The sequence below is a fragment of the Panicum virgatum genome, chromosome 8N (assembly GCF_016808335.1).
Source record: "Panicum virgatum strain AP13 chromosome 8N, P.virgatum_v5, whole genome shotgun sequence".
Classification (NCBI taxonomy): Eukaryota; Viridiplantae; Streptophyta; class Magnoliopsida; order Poales; family Poaceae; genus Panicum; species Panicum virgatum.
In genome coordinates, this window is record NC_053152.1 from 18,446,895 (window position 1) to 18,467,240 (window position 20,346).

Below are 20,346 nucleotides of genomic sequence, written 5' to 3' on the forward strand. Positions count from 1 at the left end.
CGTCACTGCTCCCCCGGCGTCGGGGCCGCCGTCGTCGCCGCCGGGGGCTCGTGCGCGCCGCGTCCTTCCGCTCCGGCTGGTGGACAGGATCCTCGTCCTTATCACGCGGCTCTTCCTCGGCAACCTGGACAAGCTCGGCGTCCAGGTGACTCGCTGGAGCTCAAGAACACCAAGGGAAGGACCAGGGGCGGACCTGGTATTGATGCCCCTGTATTCCCAGGAATACCCTGCTGCCCGAAAAACAAATTAAATATATGTATATATGTATAGGTAATATGGTATGTATACTCAGTATGCTTGAACCAAAATACTTCATTTAGGCCAATGCAGCTGGCTATTTTTTTGGAGAATACCCTACTTAGAAATTCTAGATCCGCCACTAGGAAGGACGCCGGTGCTCGACATCGGCGCGTTCCACTGGATCCGCTCCGGCGACATCGAGGTGCGTCGGGGCCGCCGCCGTCGCCGCCGGGGGCTCGTGCGCGCCGCGTCTTTCCGCTCCGGCTGGTGGACAGGATCCTCGTCCTCATCACGCGGCTCTTCCTCGGCAACCTGGACAAGCTCGGCATCCAGGTGGCCCGCTGGAGCTCAAGAACACCAAGGGAAGGACGCCGGTTCTCGACATCGACGCACTCCACAGGATCTGCTCTAGCGACATCGAGGTTGTGCCGAGAATCAAGAGGTTCGTCCAACAACTATTACTAGATCTGATTTCTGGCTTCAAAGACACCATCTTATATTTTCTTGGCAATGGAAACTGCTACATGTTGTCATCGTCCATGCATTAGTGATCTTGCATAGCCAGAGGTGGAGTTAGGTGTGAAGAGCAAGTCAATTTTTTTTTGTAAAATTTATGTGTATTCGCTGATCATTCAGTTGTCAGTTGATATAGCCTCTTAGTTCTTTCCGTAGGAGTTGGGACTTCTGATCTAATAATGCGATGTCTGCATTGCTTCTCATTATCTGTATGTTGTTTGAATGTAAACCATCAAATCAATACTTGGATCCCTATTTTGTTGTATAGATCAACATTTTCGTTAGCTTTATATCTTGGTAGATGTCTCTGCTTACCTTATGGCTATCTTTATTCTCATTATTGTTCAGGAATCGTGCAAACAATCGGCAGAAGTCTGGAGGTACATTCCTCCGAACGCAGTTAGTTAAGTTTCTTTATGCTTTTCAGGCACTTGTTCTGAATAATGTTTGACTGATAATTTATGCTGTCCATCATTTGCAGGACATTAGGCAAAAACTTGAATAATCTCTCCCTTGAACTGGTGGTGGGGGGGGGACCACATGACCAGATGGTTGTCAAGATATTGTTCATTCTCCCATTTTGCCTGCTGGTATTTGGTTATTACCAATCATGTTTTGAGGTTATACTCTGTTCCTGCATCCTGATAGCTATTTTTTATTGAACATTAATCTAGGCACATGATTTTGAACAGTTCTTGTCTTTACATTTCATCACATCATGTTTTTGACAGACAAATACAAGTCTGAGGAACCATTACCATCTTATTCAGTGGTTGGTTCATCATCTGCATTTGGTATTTCAAACCAAAGGGTTAGTCCTCTACTCCATTTGCAAATCAGCATTTCAACTTGAAATTTGGATGCTGCTGGATGTTGCCTATTATAGCATTATGTCACCTTTAGTAACAATTATGAAATCCAAAGACACTTTGTTTCATTATCCCAAATGTCTGCTTCAGACCTTAATCTGATATGTTGACTATTGATTCTCCATCCTGCAAAAAGATAGAGTATATCTTACTCTATTTGAATTTTAAAACTGGTTCTTTTACATCATTGTATGATCTTCTTACTGTAACATATTGATTACATGATGTCCGCCTTATTTTGGGCCGATCGCAGTGCTAGTTTGCTTTATATCTGCTGGTTTCTCTTTTGCCTTTGCTAGCTTTTGCTATCATTCCACGGCAGGTTATGCCATGGGCAGGTTTGCTGCTGATGTTTGAGTTGACCTTTATGGCATTCTTATTATTATTTGGGAGTTATCTTCGCTTTGTCTATCAATGGGGAAGTATGAGTGCAAATCATGTGGGATTTAACAACTCGGATTCATCAGAGAATCATATTGGATCAGGTATGTTGAACTGAGCAACCTCTTGCAGAGTTCCTCATCCTTTGTTGTAAACAATTTGGCATCTTTTAACTTAAGTACAATATACCATGCACGCAAATCTTTTAATTCATGCCAAAAGTGTTCTGGGTTATATCTCGCATAGGCATCTTTGGTCTAACCTGCAAATATGTAATGAGTTCATGAATGTTCTTTCCTTTGGCAGGCTTGGATTAATGGTTGCTGGCGATGTTGTGCTGGCATGTTTTATGGCATACGCCGAAGAGCATCTTGCTATCTCAGCCTTCAACAAGGGTCAGAAAGACAGAAATGCGAGAACTAGAAGCTTTTTTTTAACGACAAGTAAATTTTGTACCTACACCATTGATCCATGTTGTATTGTAGTAGGTTTGTACACACAGAAAGAATGATGGTTCCTTTTTTTAACACATGGCTTCCTGCCCAGACCCCCTTTTTGTAGCACGTCACGTTGGGTCGTTGTCAACTAGTGGTAAATAGGTTCCCAGAAGTTGTTTATTTATGCGGCACGGTTGGCTCGCACAGTACATCTTGTCAATAGAGCATTCACTGAAGAGACTCCGGCGAGCGGCCGCCCGCTCGGAGATACGGGCGGTGGTAAGACGCGAGCGCAGTCCACTAACTGCTCGCGAGACGTGGGCCACCAGGAGAGCAAGGGACTGAGGAAAACCGGCCGTAGGAAAAAAAAAACAGCGTCGGGAGGCGGGTGCACGCGCGTCAGGAGATGGTTTGGCTCGGGAACTAAATAATATTCATATAATATTCAGTACCTATGTCCATTAGCTATATATATAGCTAATGGGCATAGGTACTGAATATTATATGAATATTATTTAGTTCCCGAACCAATATATATAGCTAATAGGCATGGGTACTGAATATTATATGAATATTATTTAGTTCCCGAGCCAAACCATCTCTTGACGCGCGTGCACCCGCCTCTCGACGCTGTTTTTTTCCCGGGTATTTGGACTCCGGGTTCCCAATGGTTATTTGGTATCCAGACCTATCCGACAGCAGCCCAGCCCAGCCTACACGACGGAGCTATGCACGCGCATGAGACGGTCTTCCCGAGCAGGTTTTTTCTTTTTTTCTTTTTCCATTCCAATTCACGTGGTCAGCTCCTTTTTCTTGCCTTTTTTAGGTGTGTTTTTTGTCACGTTCTTTTAGTTTGTTTTAGCCTAGTGTTTTTTGACGAGACGACGTCCCAGGAACCATGGTTTGAACACGTAGCTTTTTTATGCTTCGAAACCCAGATTTTATATTGTGACTAGTGAGGGGAAAAATTCTCAGACTGAACCTTAAAGATGTGACTTGTATTTGTGACGGATTTTCATTTAAAATGAATCAGTCAAAGCACATATTTCTAATCATCAACCTTTTTTCACCAAAGACATTTTTGAGATAAATGAATCATGGGAGAAGATTGCAATACACTTTGTAGTTTGAATATATAGTTTTGTGGCTCCGTCTGAGTTATTCCACAAAATCACATGCAATTTATAGCAGCTAAAACAACCTTCATGAGATAATATTACTTTTCTTTTATCAGAAATAATACAATCTGTGAGAAAAACAAAATCTAATGCATTCCTCTCCCTTCTGTCGCCCCTCTAATGGCCTCCAATTGCTTGACCTGTCAAAAGAGGCAGAAATTTCATGATTAATATTAATAATAACATAGTAAGCCATACGGATTTGTTGATCTTATAGAGGAAACAATAGCTGTAATTCGAAAATGAATATTTATGGTTACATATATAACTTTGTACACAAGAAATTATAGATCAAAACAAAGAAAATTAACTCTGATTGTAAAGAAGATGTTTTCGTTGCTTAGGGTAAATTTGGTTATAAGGACTAGGACTTGCATGGATGAAACACTAAAACAAAAGTTCCCTCAAAGTCCAAATTAATGAACAAACAAACTATACTGCTGGAGCTCGCAAAAGATCAATATTGGGACACAATTTTTTATGCAAATTAATCGACATTTCACCTAATGCTGGGTGTGGCGCGGCTGGTCATGCATTGATGTGAATAAAAAGGAATGGAAATTGATTTGAATTTGGGATTTTAAAAGAAGAACACACGTACTGGAAACAAGCAATAATTCACGGTGGGATACTACTCGCAGTGACGAAGTCAGGGGGGAATTCGGACACCAGGGGCTCGCCATACCCTACCAGGGAGCCAAGCGTCGTACCCTGCCAGTGCCAGGGAGCCAAGCATGCGGCAGAAAAGCGGTGCCCATGAGGCGAAACTGCCATGCCACCGAGCGACATGGCGACCACGCCCAGTGCCGCAGTGGCCCACGACGTCCGTGGCCCAGCCAGAGGCGAGGTTGGAGGCATACATATTAAACTCTGTTGGATCTGGACGGAGGTAGGAAGGGATTCGATCTAGGAAGGAGGAAAGGGCGCACCTTGTCGATCTGCTCGCTCCTCAAGTCCTCATCCCGCTCGAAGCTCGCAAGGGGGCGTGGTGCCAGCTGCCGACGGGATCTGAGGGGGTTCGGCCTCCTGCCTGCTGCCGGGCTGGCCACCTTGCCTGCTGCTGACCGGATCTGCGCAACCTACTTAGTTCGCTGCTCGAGGCCACAACAGCGCGTCGTGGATGAGATGCCGCCGGCGCTCCATAACGCCGACCCGATCTCCGACGATGGGAGAACCGCCGGCGCTGCCGCTAGCTCGACCGGCTGGGAGCCTGCAGCGCGGCCAAGCGAGGTGCTCGGAGCTGCCGCCATCGCCAGGGAGCAAGGGGCGGTGGCGACCTGAGGTCGTGCGGCGGCGAGCTGAGGCCGTGCAGCGGGGGCGGGTCGGCGGCGGGGGCGGGGTCGGCGGCAATCTGGGCTCGTGCGACGGAAACGAAGAGAATAAAGTAATAAACCGTCGTCTCCCAGACTCCCCCACGATCTATTTTTTTGTGAATATTTAAAACAAAAAAAATAATATACAAGAGTCGTGGATACTGGAGGAAAAACGGACGGACGGGTGCAGCGCGTGCACATGGGTTGGGCTCCAGGTACCGCCGGTGCGTTGGGTGGGCTCGGGGACTGAATAGCTATTTGGACCTCAGGTACCATATAGCAATACTATATATATATATTCTATTTAACCTCCAGGGTGATGAATAAGTTATTTAGCACGTTGACCAGTCTTTTGTGCCATTGAAACACGTTGATTCACGCACAGGCCCATCTAGCATCCATCCCGCAACCGAAAAATTAAGGTCATGTTTAGTTTCCAAAAAAATTCAAAATTCTCGGTCACATCGAATTTTTGGACATATATGGACTGTTAAATGTAGTTTAAGAAAATAATCAATTGCACAGTTTAGCTGTAAATGATGAGATAAATCTTTTGAGTATAATTAGTTCATGATTGGATACTAATTACAAAATAAAAACGAAAGTGCTACAGTAGCCCAATTCAAATAATTTTGCGAACTAAACACGACATAAGAGGCTCAAATCGGAAATAGGTCTACTTGACTGGAAAATTAAGCTTAGTCATGGCCATCCATCCTGCAACCGAAAAATTAAGATGTCCTAATCGGAAAATTAAGAGGTTCAAACCCGAAATCGATTCTTCTACCCATGTTATCAATTTAAATAACTTATCTAGCCTCAACGTGATCCCACATGCAACCGTGCTTGAGATATTCATAATTTTCTTGTTAGAAATTTTGATTTCCCTAACATAGCTAATACTCTTTCCGAGAGAAATGGATTTCTTATATAGTCCAATGTGCTTGATATATTCATAATTTTCTAGTTACAAATTTTGATTTTCCGGTTACAATAAACGTTTCCTGTTTCAGGATCTTTGTATTCCTGTTTCAGCATAGATAAAAAAAACAATTTTCCAGTTTCAGGAATATATTTTCTAGTTTCAGGAATACTTTTCCCGGTTTCGGAAATACCTTTTCCGGTTTCGGTTTTCTATCAAGCGTGATTTTCTGGTTAAAATAACAATTTTTCGGTTTCGGGAATACCTTTTTCGGTTTCGGTTTTCTATCAAGCGTGATTTTCCTGTTGAAATAACAATTTTTTGGTTTCGGGAATACCTTTTCCGTTTTCAGTTTTCTATCAAGCGTGATTTTCCAGTTGAAATAACAATTTTTCGGTTTCGGAAATACTTTTTCTGGTTTGGGTCTGTTCCTAGCTCTGGACGTGGGGGTGGTGGGGGCGGGGGGCTGAATACTAATTCAGAACCCTGCGTGCTAAATAGCGCCCCATATATATATATATATATATATATATATATATATATATATCTTATAAACACAAAAATCAGAAACATCCGGTCATCAATCCAACAACTCTAATTATAGTAACCATCGGATCTATTATCTTTCCTAATAAATTACCCACATTTATCATTATGAAAATAGACTAAAGTAACCCCTTAAACATATATCTAAATTACTCATCTCTGCCATTATTAAAAAAACTAAGGTAACCTCCTAATCTTTGTGTAAATTATCCACCTTATCTATTATAAAACTAATACAAATACCCCCTTAAATTTGCATATAAATTATCCAATTATATTATTATAATTACAAATTAAATTACTCCTAAATATGAATCTAAATTACATAATTATAATAAATATTAAAGTGCACCAATATAAAATTCTAAATTATTGTTTCTATCATTATTGATATATTACATATATATAATACTACGAACAATATAGGTCACCATGTATTCATGTATGATGGAAGAGACAAAAATACTAATTTACAAACAAATAGTTCAACTAAATATATATCGAAAACATATGGAGGGGTGATGCAAAATGAAATCTATTGTAACTAGATAATGATAAATATTTATTTAGAGTATGTGTTAGAATATTTAATTGATGAAAAAGGATATGAGATAGATAATTATAATTATTAATCTTATTCTTATATCAATTCTAATTAGCCCGTGCGGGAGAACGGGTCGATAGACTAGTATATGCTAATCAATATTTTTATATGATTTTTCGTAGTAACACACGGGCACATTAGCTAGTAATAAATTTTGTGTCCCGAAATATATGTGCCTTATCAAAAATAAATGGATGGAGTACCATTTGCACTAATCTCCAACTGGGAGTTTATTTGGAGCTGACAGTTAACTTCTGTAACCTATCGAGCAGTTATAATAAACTCCAAATAAACCTATATGCAGAACTGAGTTCCAAATAAACTGCCAGATCTGGAACCTATATCAAGTACGTTCTCCATTCACAAGTGAACCACCCCACCCCCCTCTCCCGGCTCTCTTCTGTAACCTATCGCGCGCCCCATGGCCAACATCAAGTGCTGTATCGTCCTGCTCCAACTACTGGCACTCATCTCCGTGGCACTCGCCGGTGCCGCCATCACCTCCACGCACCTCCAGCTCTACATGCACGAGACGGTGGCGGCGTCGCCTTGGAGCCCGGCGACGGTGGTGCCCGTGGCGAGGGGCACGACGCCGATGCCGGGCGACCCCAACACCCGCTTTGGCGACATGTACGTGATCGACAACCCGCTGACGGAAGGCCCTAGCGCGACGTCGCCGGCCGTGGGACGCGCGCAGGGGTTCTACCTCTTCGTGGCCCAGCACGAGTTGGCGGCGATGCACTACCTCAGCTTGGTGTTCACGGCGGGGAGGTACAACGGCAGCTACATCGTAATCCAGGGCAGGGACACCATCCCTGCCAAGGTCAGGGAGCTGCCGGTCGTCGGTGGGGTCGGCCGGTTCCGTGGCGCCACTGGGTATGGCTTGCTCAGGACGCACTCCTTCGACTCCACCACCAAAAACGCCGTGCTCAAGATCGACATGTACCTGAACAACATGAAGTAGTAGCCGTATGTTATTTAGGAGTTTCTTTCAGCAATAATAATAATAATAATAATAATAATAATAATATAACTGCCGTGCGAGTGTGCGAAAGTCGTGCTGCCGTGTACTAATTTCTAGTCTCCGTAATAGATTTGCATTGGTAATCTTGAATAAATATCGTCGCGATGATAGAGAAAGGCTCTATCTCTGTGTATCTTCAGAACTTCCAAGGTGAGAAATGTTCAGAGTCTCCGTTTTGCTTTAAATCAAAGCCCAGTAAGCCCGGCCCATTATTCATCTTTCTTCAAAACTGACGTGTTTGGTTTATAAATAGGGATGACAAATCTCTAAAAGACGAAACCTGACCCTGGATCAGGCCTCTCAATGGGCCACGTCGACTGTTTTTTTCTTGCCGTCTGATTTTGATCGAGCCATCCAAAAGCGAGCGTAGCATCCGGCGTTTCCATAGCCGTCCCGAGCGCTGTCTCCCTCAATCGGGCGGCTCGTTGCCCCTTCCCCGCCTCGCAGCCGCACCCCCACCGGCGGCGCTCGTCCAAGCAGCAGCTGTGGCACGGAGTCCCTAGAACTAGTATTCCTCCCGCCATCCACCGTGCGATCCGAGTACGGGGCTGGGCGCTCCGCGCCGAGAAAGATTGAGGCGGCCGGAGGTGCGCGGCTGAGGAACGAGGCGTGGCAGCCGCAGAGCACGAATCGCCTCCATCGCTAGGAAAGAGCGCACATATGGCCGGAGGAAGGGCAATTAGGCTCGTCGTTGCTGGATTTTCTCCTCCCTCCGGTCGTATTCGATGCTCCGGAAGAGCCGCAGCGTCTGCGCTGAGCTAAGAAAGCACATGCGACGAAGCAGGCAAGTAGGATCGCGGCTCCACCGCACCCCTACCTGTATGCCCTCCGCTTCGCAAAGCGCAGCCGGCCATTGCTCCGACAGGCCGAGCGGCCGTCAACACCGACGATGCCCAACAGTTGCTCGATGAAATGTCTTCAAGGAAAGCTGGCTGGACCACAGACGTCCCGCGGCCATGTCTTGCTCGCATTCGATGAAGCCTGCTGCTGCTGCAAGACGTACAAGCTCCAAGAGCTAATGAATAATGGTAAGTACAAACAAATTTTTACTTATTTCCTGCACCCTTTGAAACTGTTATAAAAAAAATCATACCAAGAATACTTTCTTTAAGCCTATATATTACTATAGAAAGATTGAAACTGATTCAGAGCTATATATTGCTGCTATAGCTTGTATTCAAATTATAATTTAAGCTACAGTATCCAAGAAAGAATTTATATTGCTGCTATCTAGAAATTCGTCTCTAGCCAGTTTATTCAACAAAGCCAAATAGTCAATGCAGGACACAATTTAATTTGGTTCAAGTATCACTAGATTCAGAGTTAAGTTATGTATATTTCTGTAATATGAGCATTGACAGTCCATCTCCGCCTCGCTCGTCTATTGTTTCATCTCTACTTTTTCACTAATGTCGCTGTTCACTTGCAGAGCTGTGCTATTCCTCAATGCACGGTGTCACAGACAGCAGGTCACAGAACACGGATGGCAAAGACAGGACCTCTTAAGCCCCAACACAATCTATGATAAATATGTATGTAAGCATGAAGACTGTGCTGCATCTAGGTATTCCACAGTACTGCTCTGTAAACAAATGTGACAACCTACAATTGATATTTTACTTATATACCATTACTTGACAAATAAAATGCGCCTTTGTTTTATCATCTTAATATTTGTTTAATTGCTGCTAATTCCAAAAAGGAAAACAAGCGCCGCTCATCATTGTCCTTTGATCATATCTTTACTATTTTCTGTGCATACCGGGTCAGTGTGTTGGATTCACATGAACAAAAGAAGCAAAATATATCTAAGCAGTTCTGAATACATATGCAAGATGAGATCTAGAATTTGGATAAGGTTTGCTGCAAATTCAATTCACTGAAAAGTGTTTAACTGGCCCAAGGTACAGCATGATGGCCCATCTATGAGATGTTTATAGCTATAACACCATTAAGGTGATGCATCATCCATTCCACAGTCGTCATGTGCAAATCTGTTCCATCTTGATCAAGAAAGTTGAAATAATTTTAGCTTTGGCCTTAGATCCATAAAGATAGGACTTATATAGGAACTAGAATCGATTAATAACTTGCTAGCTGACACCTCCAATGTACTTGCAATATAAGATCAAATTGATACAATTTTCTTTAATTTCTTGAATCCAGTAGTAACAATTCAAACCAATCAAAGCTTACGCTAACAGACATTAGAGCATCTCCAAGAGTTTGCCATATTTTACTTGGCATATCTTGCGTTTTGACAACTTCTAAAAAGATATGCCAAGTAAAAAAAGAGCTTATCTCCAACAGTTTGGCATAATTCACTTGCCAAATCCAGATCTAGCTTATATCAGGAACCCTGAGAGAGAAACAAAATTATATTTATACCCTTCCACCTCTTGAAAACTTAAATCAGGAACCCTTCTCTGTTATTTATTTCTTTTTTCACCCTCCCACCTGACTAGAAACCACGATGCCAACCGCGCGCCGCGCGCGTATATTTACGCGCTGGAGGCTGGTTTTTCCCAAGTTGCTAAAAATTGGCAAGTCTTTTGTCAAATTGTTGGAGGAGTATTTTTAATGTTTTTGCCAAAAATCAACGATGGCAACTCGATTTGCCAAACTGCTGGAGATGCTCTTAGCATCTGTATGAAATAGAGATTCTGCACTGTATGACTGCATTCACGTTGTGTGATTTTGGACATTTATAGCTGAATTAATAAGTGAGGACGTGTACAAGTGTGATTGGTCAATGGTTAGATCGGAAGGATTTTTTTAATAAATGATCTGAAATGGCTTTTACAGGCCGAACCTTATGCCTAGAGCTGCATACAGTCGATACTGCAGCTGTATACATTAACAAATCTCAACAAGCTACTGATCTCAAGCAGTACACTGAGAGATAGTTCACTGTTAGCGATGAATCTGGCGGGAAAGGCCTTGTCATACACAATGCCAGCAAGTGATATGAACAATGCATACTTTTGAGCCGAGAACGAAGTATAAAGAAAAACCCACCGGAGTAATCTCACTACTAAAAAATCACAAATAAACATTATAATGTCAAATAACGCTAAACAAGCCAACTATGTAACAAAAAAACTGGCATTTGCAGCAAAAATAAACGGAGGAATATAAATTTGAGGTATTGTCATAACGAAGATCTTCCTCGCCGCTCTTCTTTCACAAACTACCTACAAAATTTAAGAAATGACAATAAACAGAAAAGAAATAGGACAAAAAATAAGAAAGATGGTAACATACTCTTGGAAAGATATGGAAAGATTCACATACTCTGCAAGAAAATATTAGTAGTCCGCCTCGTGCCATCGTGCGCTGGCAGGCTCATGACCACTATTATAGAACACCATATCCATCCCGGGCATTTGTCTCGGCAATATTTAGGCCCAGGACTAGATTTTTAGTTACCAAAGTGTCACCATTCAATACCGTTTGGTGTTATTAATCGGAACTAAATAGTCCTCCACAGACAGCAACATATATGGTAATGCTGACAAACAGGCGTCTGAATTCCACAAAATATCGGACGCCTTGCTGGTTCTGGAACAACACGTGGCTCCTTCTCCTCCACATCCTAAAAACCACCGAAAAGCAATTACTGCACTGAGTACTTTCGACTGCTCATCTCTCTCCTGCTGCTGCCGACCATCCCCTCTTCGTCATCCTCCACAGCCAGACAGGGAGCATCCTGTATGTCGCGCTGGGCAGTGGGCAGCGAGCGTCAGCGAGCTCGCCGCGGGGCTCGAGCTCTCCGGGGCGTGCTTCCTGTGGGCGCTCTGGCCGCCGAGCGCCGCCGTGGCCTGAGCTGGCACGCCGCTGCTGCCGGACGGGTTCGCGCGGGATGGGTGCTGCAGGTGCGCGTGCTTGCCCACGCCATGGTGGGCGCATTCCTGACGCACTACACCTGGGGCTCTGCGATCGAGAGCCTCTGATTCAGCCTCCCGCTGGTGATGCTGCCACGCCGGAGCTCGAGCTTGCCCCAGGGGCGCGGCCCCGCGGCGAAGCTCTGGGGCGGAGGCTCACGAGCAGGGCGGAGCCAGGATTTGATTATTGGGGGTCAACTAGATTGAGGGCCAACAGTTTTGCCGCAAGTTGTTGCTAGGGTAAATTCCACTTTTGATAACGATGCTATAATAGTGCTACGGGATTATTAGGGGGCCAAGGCACCTGCCCGCCCCCTTGTCTCCGCCCCTGCTCACGAGGGCATCCACAGAAGCTCCGGGGCGGCGGCGGACCTCCCAGCGGCGAGCTTCCTCAACGGCGCGATCTCCCTGGCGGCGAGCTCTCCGGCTCGTCATCCTTTGTTTTTGCTAGGGTTTGTCGCAGGTTTTAAGCGCATATTTCGTATGTTTCAAATATTTTAGAATAATGTTGCAAGTGTTTCATACAAATGTTGCAAAAATAGATTTGAATATCGATGTTGCACATGTTTAACATGCATGTTGCAAGTGATTTATCCAGATGTATTTTTATCGAAAGATTTATAATGTTCCATACAACATGAAATAAATGTTGCGGTGGATTTTTTTCTCATCATTGATGCAACAAGATACAATTCAAACTCTAGTGAAGTAAATTACTCAAAGTAAATACAAGAACTAAAGATAGCAAAGAAAATAACCGAGCTTGACACAAGAAATTTTTCCCGTGGTGTCGATCACTTGCCGGTCACCTCTAATCCACATTGAGGTGGATTCAAAGAATCAACCGCTCCTCTATCAAGAAACCTCTTCAACTTGAGCCGGCTTGAATCAAAAAACCGCTCGAAACATCGATTCCACTAGAGTTGCTCTTCACCACTCCGGTGAGGTGAGCACAAGATCTCTCACAACCGATTCCGGGGCTCCTCAACAATCTCCTTGGAGGTGCTCCACGAAATCCACATCTCCAAGCCGTCTAGGGAGCGGCAACTCCTAAGAGTACCAAGTCGAGGATGCTTGGTTGAAGTTTCTCTAGTGCCACAAAGCTTAAACTCTTGATGCAATGCACTAGGATGCTCTCACACTCTCAAAAATGCAATCTCTAAGTAAGGAAGTGTAAGAGAGGGGAAGACCAGCTTTAATGTATCAAGTATTTAGTCCAAATGGCCAAGAGAGCCTCCACAAGGCCGGTCAAAAGGGTATATATAGAGATCCCCTGAAAAACTAGCCGTTACACTCTTTTCTGCGTAATCGCGGACCGTCTGCGGTTCAAAAAACGGATTGTCCGCCATTGTAAAATAGTGAGTCATAGTGCAATGATTATGTGTCAGAACTAGCCGTTACAGCCCTGGCGAACCGTCCGCGCCCTAGGGGCGGACCGTCCGCGGTTAAGAATTCTAACTCACTAGAGATAGAAATCATCACTCGACGTTTTCATAGCTGACCAGTGGACCGTTCGTGCCCCAGGGGCGGACCGTCCGCCGTTATCCCTTTCAGCCCAAACCAGAGAGACAACCTCTCTGGACGTTTTCTCTAAAACACTGGCGGACCGTCCGCGCCCCAGGGGTGGACCGTCTGCCGTTATCCCTTTCAGCTCAACCAGAGCAGCAACCTCTCTGGACAAAATTGAATAATACTGGCGGACTGTCCGCCCAACAGGGCCGGACCGACTGCCCGTCATTTCATTTTCCCACCAGAGCCAGCCTTGTCTCTGGTCGATTCTCACAAGTGTATGGCGGACCGTCCGCCCTTCTGGGCCGGACCGTCCGCCCTTGGCAGTCAGCACAAGTTTTTCAAACCTTGATTTCAAATCCTCTACGGAAGTTAGCCCTCATGCATGTACCAAGACATTTTGAGAAAGATGGCACTAGAGATTCGTCAAGCACGAGTGCAAAGACCCCTCTTGATAGTACAGTTATCTATCCAACAAATCCGGTCATATGTTTCATCCACTAAACACTTTATGACCGGTAAAATGCAAAAACCCTATATAATACCTTTGCCTTGAGCCCGAACTTTGCACATCAACTCCAAACGTTCCATGATCATCCTTTGAACTTCATTCATCCATGGACTATCCTATGCACATCATCTCAAATGCAATTGTTAGTCCATAACCATTGTCATTAATTACCAAAACTCGAATTAGGGGCCTAGATCTTCCCTTTTTTGGTAATTGATGACAACACTAATTTTAGAGTGATAAAAAGAGTTCAAGTCAACTTTATACCCAAGGCATAAGGTAGGTTTGGGATTGAATTTTGGAAAAACTTACTCATTTTTCTTGTAAATTTCAGAATATGATATGAATAAATTCACCAAAGTTCGATGAGTAGAGAGAACTCCCCCTTGATATGTGCATATAATTTTGAATGAAATCCAAGAGTACATATATATATATGATATAAAAAATTTGACGGAGTTTCTCCTACAAGTGGAAATCGAGGCATACAACATACAAGATATATATGATATGAATTTAAAGCGATTAGCACAACCTCAACACACCACAAGAGTAACCACAAGGATAATGAGTTCACAAACCAACAAAGTTCAACACGAATTACAATCCAAATCCACGAATCTAAAAGTTCATGCAATACGATATGATAAACGTGCAATGCAACAAAGTTCGATACAAATAGTTCAAGAGTAAAAGCGGAAGCTAAAATCAAATAAAATCTCCATGCGGGGTCCATGCGCGAGTAATGCAACAGAGTGTTCGACACATAGTTCAATTGTGTCAATATTGTGATTATTAATAGCATCCGTGTAATCTGTAGAAACATACGGGTATATTTTCTATCTATACGTATTTCTAAAGCGAGTAAGGTTTCCGTCTCAAATTTTAGTTTGGTCCGTCTTGTGTCATTGACATGTGGGTCTTAGTCCATCTCATATGCGAGTCCGACTAGCCTTTCATCAATCAAAATTCTAATTGGAACCCGAACAAATCAATCAGAGCTATAATCGAACTCGAATATATGCTAACCAATATATTTATACGATTTTTCATAGTAATGCATGGGCACATTAGCTAGTAATAAATTTTGTGTCCCGAAATACATGCGCCTTATCAAAAATAAAATGGATGGAGTACCATTTGCACTAATCTCCAACTGGGAGTTTATTTGGAACTGACAGTTAACTTCTGTAACCTATGTAGCAGTTATAAGAAACTCCAAAAAAAACCTATATGCAGAATTGAGTTCCAAATAAACTGCCACTTCTGCAACCTATATCAAGTACATTCTCCATTCATAAGTGAACCCCCCCCCCCCCCTCCCGGCTCTCTTCTGTAACCTATTGCGCGCCCCATGGCCAACATCAAGTGCTGTATCGTCCAGCTCCAGCTACTGGCACTCATCTCCGTGGCACTCGCCGGTGCCGCCATCACCTCCATGCACCTCCAGCTATGCACGAGACGGTGGCGGCGTCGCCTTGGAGCCCGGCGACGGTGGTGCCCGTGGCGAGGGGCACGACGTCGACGCCGCTGCCGGGCGACCCCAACACCCGCTTTGGCGACATGTACGTGATCGACGACCCGCTGACGGAAGGCCCTAGCGCGACGTCGCCGGCCGTGGGACGCGCGCAGGGGTTCTACCTCTTCCTGTCCCAGCACGAGTTGGCGGCGATGCACTACCTCAGCTTGGTGTTCACGGCGGGGAGGTACAACGGCAGCTACATCGTCATCCAGGGCAGGGACACCATCCCTGCCAAGGTCAGGGAGCTGCCGGTTGTCGGTGGGGTCGGCCGGTTCCGTGGCGCCACTGGGTATGGCTTGCTCAGGATGCACTCCTTCGATTCCACCACCAAAAACGCCGTGCTCAAGATCGACATGTACCTGAACAACATGAAGTAGTAGCCGTATGTTATTTAGGAGTTTCTAGCAGCAGCAGCAGCAACAACAACAACAATAATAATAATAATAATAATAATAATAATAATAATAATAATAATAATAATAATAATAATAATAATAATATACAACTGCCGTGCGAGTGAGCGAAAGTCGTGCTGCCGTGTACTAATTTCTAGTCCCCGTAATAGATTTGCATTGGTAATCTTGAATAAATCTCGTCGAGATGATAGAGAAAGGCTCTATCTCGGTGTGTCTTCAGAACTTCCATCACGTATCTTCAGAACTTCCAAGGTGAGAATGTTCACTTCTCCGTTTTGCTTTAAATCAAAGCCCAGTAAGCCCGGCCCATTCATCTTTCTTCAAGACTGGCGTGTTTGGTTTATGAATAGGGATGACAAATGGTGACTACTACAGAACACCCTGTCCCTCCCGGGCATTTGTCTCGGCAACATTTAGGCCCAGGACTAATCTCAGCATTTGACTAGAGTTACATATGCTGTATAGGTGGGATGGCAAGTAAGTTATGCGCAAGCTAAGAAGTCTCGGATTCGAGTCCCGTGGATCTGAGAATTGTTTTTGCATCAGTGATCCTTTAGTCCTACAACCAGGACTAAAGGGGGCTGTAAACCGAGACTAAAGCAGGTTTCTATAGTAGTGACATGTTAGTTTAAAAGGAAAACATCCTATGGAAAATCATGTTGTCTAGGTAGGGTGATAAGAAAGCCATGAGCGAGGCAAGAGGTCTTGTGTTTAAATCCGGTAGACCACACAGGGTTGTGAGGTGATTACTGCTTGCCAATTCAATTCATTTGTGTTCAAAGGCCGTATCTGTAGTAGAGGACAATGATGCCTGAAAACATTCACACATGAATGGATGCTCTTGAAAGTTGACGATGCAAAAAATTTCAAGTGTGGTATTAGATGGCCATTAGCCTCTTGAAAAAAAAAACACCAATACATATAAGCCATAAGCACAAATAGTTACTGAAAGGAGCCTTTTTACGGTCCTTTCAAGAATAACAAAATGGCAAGTGGCATTTTAGATTTGGGTACTGAAAAATTCTAATGTACTAGCCAATAGAACTCGACGAAGTAGAAATATGCTGCAATAATATTATGTTGTCCGCGACAAACTCCAGCAACATCAAAATAAAAAGATATGAAAAGTTGATTTGCATGTGTGCTCACATTAATTTGTGGTAGTACCAAGCCAACCGACTGTAGCTGAAATTACAATCTATCACCTATGAACAGGTTTCCAATTTCACGGAAGTATATTGTACCAAATTTTTGTGAGTTTCAATAGTCTTGGTTGTGAACAAAAGGAGAATCGAAACAAGCTATTAGACTTATGCTTGTGTGCTTTGTTGTAAAAATATTATTGATGTCTCATATTTATTAATATTAGTGTTACATATTCTTCAACCGATTAAGTTTATAGCCATAAATCAATAATCATTTGTTTAGATCCAAAATCATGATAAAATCATATATGTTGTTGAAAACTCTAAAAAAATTTGGCAAAATTTTGCTGAAACTTTGCAAAATTCGGTAAGTTTGTGGTGACCGACGTTCCTAGTGAACACTCCTCATCACTTTTTTTACTACTTCAGCTTTGATTCCATATAGAGACATGGGAAATCAGCACATCGCACTTTCCCTGCTTCCTCATGAGTTTTTTTAGGGCCCCCATCCTCATCACCTGTTACTCTGCTAGTGAATGTTTTTTTCCCTTTTTGTATCAACTTTATTTTCTACAATTTCACTACGTGCCCCTGCCCCCTAGCATTTTTTGTGGAAGGCATGTCTATGATCACTGCTGGCAGTTTATTCCGCTGAGCTGTCGACAACAGTTTTGTAAAGCAGACTAAGAGCATCTCCAGCAGTCTTCCAATAATCCTTTCCCAATAGCTGGTATTGGGAGATACCCCAATAGCAATTTTAGGATTATTAGAAGAGTTGTTTTTGCAGTCTCCCAATAATCTTCTCCCAATCCAACTACTTTATTGGGAGTGTCACAACTCCCCTTTATTTAGGAAGAGATGGGGTGAATTGTTGAGATGTCTCAATAATTATTAGGAAAATAGAAAGGTTTTGTGAGACTGCTGAAGCACTAATTTTTTTTCTACTCTCCCAATATATTAGTTGGATTAGGGATTGGGAGACTGCTGGAGATGCTAACAATGGTAGATATTCACAGGCTAGATGAGCCCTTTGCTTCTGAAGCAATCCACAGTGTCCCTGATGGTTATATCGAGTGGAGTGAAACGAATACCCAAGTCCATCAGTTTTTTGGAGGGGTCCTTTGCCCTCACCACCCAGCCCTGTTTGTCCTCCTTGATTCTATTGTGAAAGAAAAACAGAAGAAGAGATTAGCCAAGGCCCAAGTGAACACAGAGCATTGTTTCAACGATCTCATGGGTCAATGATTTGTGTTCGATGAAACGGTTTGACCTCTGGACTGGGAGCTCAGGGAAAAGATCAGCAACATGGTTGGTGAAATCAACCAGGCGTTCGACGGATTCCATGCACAAGTGGCGACCCTGTGCCGACGGGCTCTCGTGCAGCGCTATCAGAGAGCTTGGCACGTCTCTGACATCGACGCAGCCCATGTACAGGTCCAAGTCCATCCTCTGGCCTGGGTAGCTTGCACGATTAATTTTAGGAACTACATTGTTGGATATGTTCGATGCAGATAAACTCGCAACAATTCAACGAAAACTTAAGTTGTTCTACGCAGCTGCAAATGCTCTAAATAACCAAAGTTTTAAATCGTCGTCTACGATATTTAGCGGCAGAGCTGCCGTTACAATGTTTAGTAGACTATAGCTAGTATTTAGTGGACTATAGGTGGCTTTAGCCGACTAAATATCACAGCGATTGCTCTTCCTAGCCGTTGTAATGTTTATAGCGGCAGTTATAGCCGGCTATTTAAAATTCGTGAATAACTGACCTACCTTCCAGCAGCTGCAAAAAACAATGGAGGCTAGCATTGACTGATGGCGTCAGAAACGGGCCCAGCACCATTCCTGGATTGATCACGACCAGCTGCAACCCCTCCTTGGCGGCGAAATCCCAAGCAGCCTTCTCGGCCAGCGTTTTGGACACGTTGTACCAGAGCTTCACATCGACAGAAAACACAAAGTTAGAACCGTGTACATGTTTCGGCCGTAGCATCTGCAAGAATTCGATCAGTAGTTTCCTGGCAGGAAGACGACCAGATTAAGTCTGCACCTGACGCTTCCTGAGGAGCTCAACGTCGGCCCAGGAGTCGTCATCTATGACCTTATCGGCAGGCCAGTCAGGATTTGGGACCATGGCCGCCTTTGACGACATGAGAACAACACGACCGATACCAGAGTCTTACGCGGTGCGGAGAACGTTGAGCGTCCCCTTCACTGCAGGTTCCAGCAGCTCCTTCTGCGAGCAGCCAAGGCATGGAGATCCAATCATGGCGCAGAACCATGAGGGAACAGGATGATTCAGGATTAATAGTCTTACTAGAGGGGATTAGAAGGGATTTATTTTCCTACAAGTCTGTTGGAAAGTTGATCCCCCAATCCAATAGGGGGGATTAATCAAACAAAGGTCGATGGTGAAAGAATCGATTACCTCGGGGTCTTGTGGCAGCTGCAGCGTCACGGGGGAGGCCAGGTGGAAGACGCCACGGGCGCCCTCGACCGCCGCCCGGACGGAGGCAGGGTCGAGGAGGTCCATCTGGAGCAGCCGGAGACGCGAGGCCGCGGCGTCCAGGGCCTCCAAGTGCTTCGTCTCGCGCTCGTCCTCTGCAAGAACAATCCACCAGCAAGGAGATCAAAGATCTTATCTCGATTGACAGCGGCAGGGACATCAAATACATCGCGACTGAATTGGATTTGAACTGATACAGAGAGAGGGGGAGAGGAGGAAGCATGGCGCACGGATGTTCTTCACGGTGGCGCGGACGGCGTAGCCGCGGTCGAGGAGGAGGCGGACCAGCCACGAGCCGATGAAGCCGCTGCCGCCCGTCAAGCACACGAGGCCACCAGGGCAGTTCCCGGCGGACTCCATGTCATGTCGTCGCTCGAGCTAGCTGTGCCCTGCCTCGTCTACGGCGTTCTTAACGCACCACTGAAAGACAAATCTCACAGTGACCTCGCCAGTAGCCACTACAACTACCGATGATTTCTCTTGTTTAAAAAAAACACACTACAATGACCTCGTCTACGGCGCTCTTGACGCACCACTGAAAGACAAACCTCACAGTGACCTCGCCACTACAACTTCCGATGATTTCTTGCTTAAACAACACACAGCTTGGGAAACGATTGGGGATGGAAACGGGAACACCGTTATTCGAAATATCCCATATCAATATCCGCTACAACAACAATATAGATATCTGTACTCAAAATTAACACGATAGTAAAGTAGATATATTCGAATCTGATTTTCATTGATGTTCCATATCCAATTCCACATCTATATTCGATAATATCCGCCCTTATTCGTATCTGTATTCACTAAAACTATT

General features: G+C 44.3%; 3 protein-coding genes, 1 long non-coding RNA gene and 1 pseudogene across 8 annotated transcripts; 4 read left to right on the forward strand and 1 right to left on the reverse strand.

Moving 5' to 3' along the window:
• The first annotated feature begins 205 nt into the window (after positions 1 to 205).
• Positions 206 to 2,569, forward strand: LOC120685848. 5 transcript variants are annotated; one of them, XR_005679796.1, is made up of 6 exons: positions 370 to 682; positions 1,105 to 1,136; positions 1,238 to 1,376; positions 1,488 to 1,567; positions 1,948 to 2,110; positions 2,313 to 2,569. XR_005679796.1 is itself a non-coding variant. In XM_039967960.1 (4 exons), the coding sequence occupies exons 1-3, from the start codon at positions 325 to 327 to the stop codon at positions 1,259 to 1,261; spliced, it is 414 nt and encodes a 137-aa protein (XP_039823894.1). In that variant the 5' UTR covers positions 206 to 324; the 3' UTR covers positions 1,262 to 2,110; positions 2,313 to 2,569. The 5 variants fall into 5 exon arrangements, 2 of the variants coding, with proteins under 2 accessions (XP_039823894.1, XP_039823895.1); XR_005679795.1 differs by having other exon boundaries at positions 383 to 442; positions 663 to 682; positions 1,488 to 2,110; XR_005679794.1 differs by having other exon boundaries at positions 1,488 to 2,110.
• A 4,858-nt stretch (positions 2,570 to 7,427) lies between these two features.
• On the forward strand, positions 7,428 to 7,982 carry LOC120684858 (dirigent protein 22-like). Its single transcript, XM_039966722.1, has one exon. The coding sequence runs from the start codon at positions 7,428 to 7,430 to the stop codon at positions 7,968 to 7,970; it is 543 nt and encodes a 180-aa protein (XP_039822656.1). The 3' UTR covers positions 7,971 to 7,982.
• Positions 7,983 to 8,298: 316 nt separating this feature from the next.
• LOC120685849 lies at positions 8,299 to 9,695 on the forward strand. Its single transcript, XR_005679797.1, has 2 exons — positions 8,299 to 9,058; positions 9,460 to 9,695. It is a non-coding gene; the product is annotated as an uncharacterized LOC120685849 (long non-coding RNA).
• A 5,691-nt stretch (positions 9,696 to 15,386) lies between these two features.
• On the forward strand, positions 15,387 to 15,833 carry LOC120684859 (dirigent protein 21-like). Its single transcript, XM_039966723.1, has one exon. It carries the CDS (start codon positions 15,387 to 15,389, stop codon positions 15,831 to 15,833), a length of 447 nt encoding a protein of 148 aa, XP_039822657.1.
• Positions 15,834 to 17,621: 1,788 nt separating this feature from the next.
• LOC120685850 lies at positions 17,622 to 19,963 on the reverse strand (annotated as a pseudogene).
• Between the last annotated feature and the right edge of the window lie 383 nt (positions 19,964 to 20,346).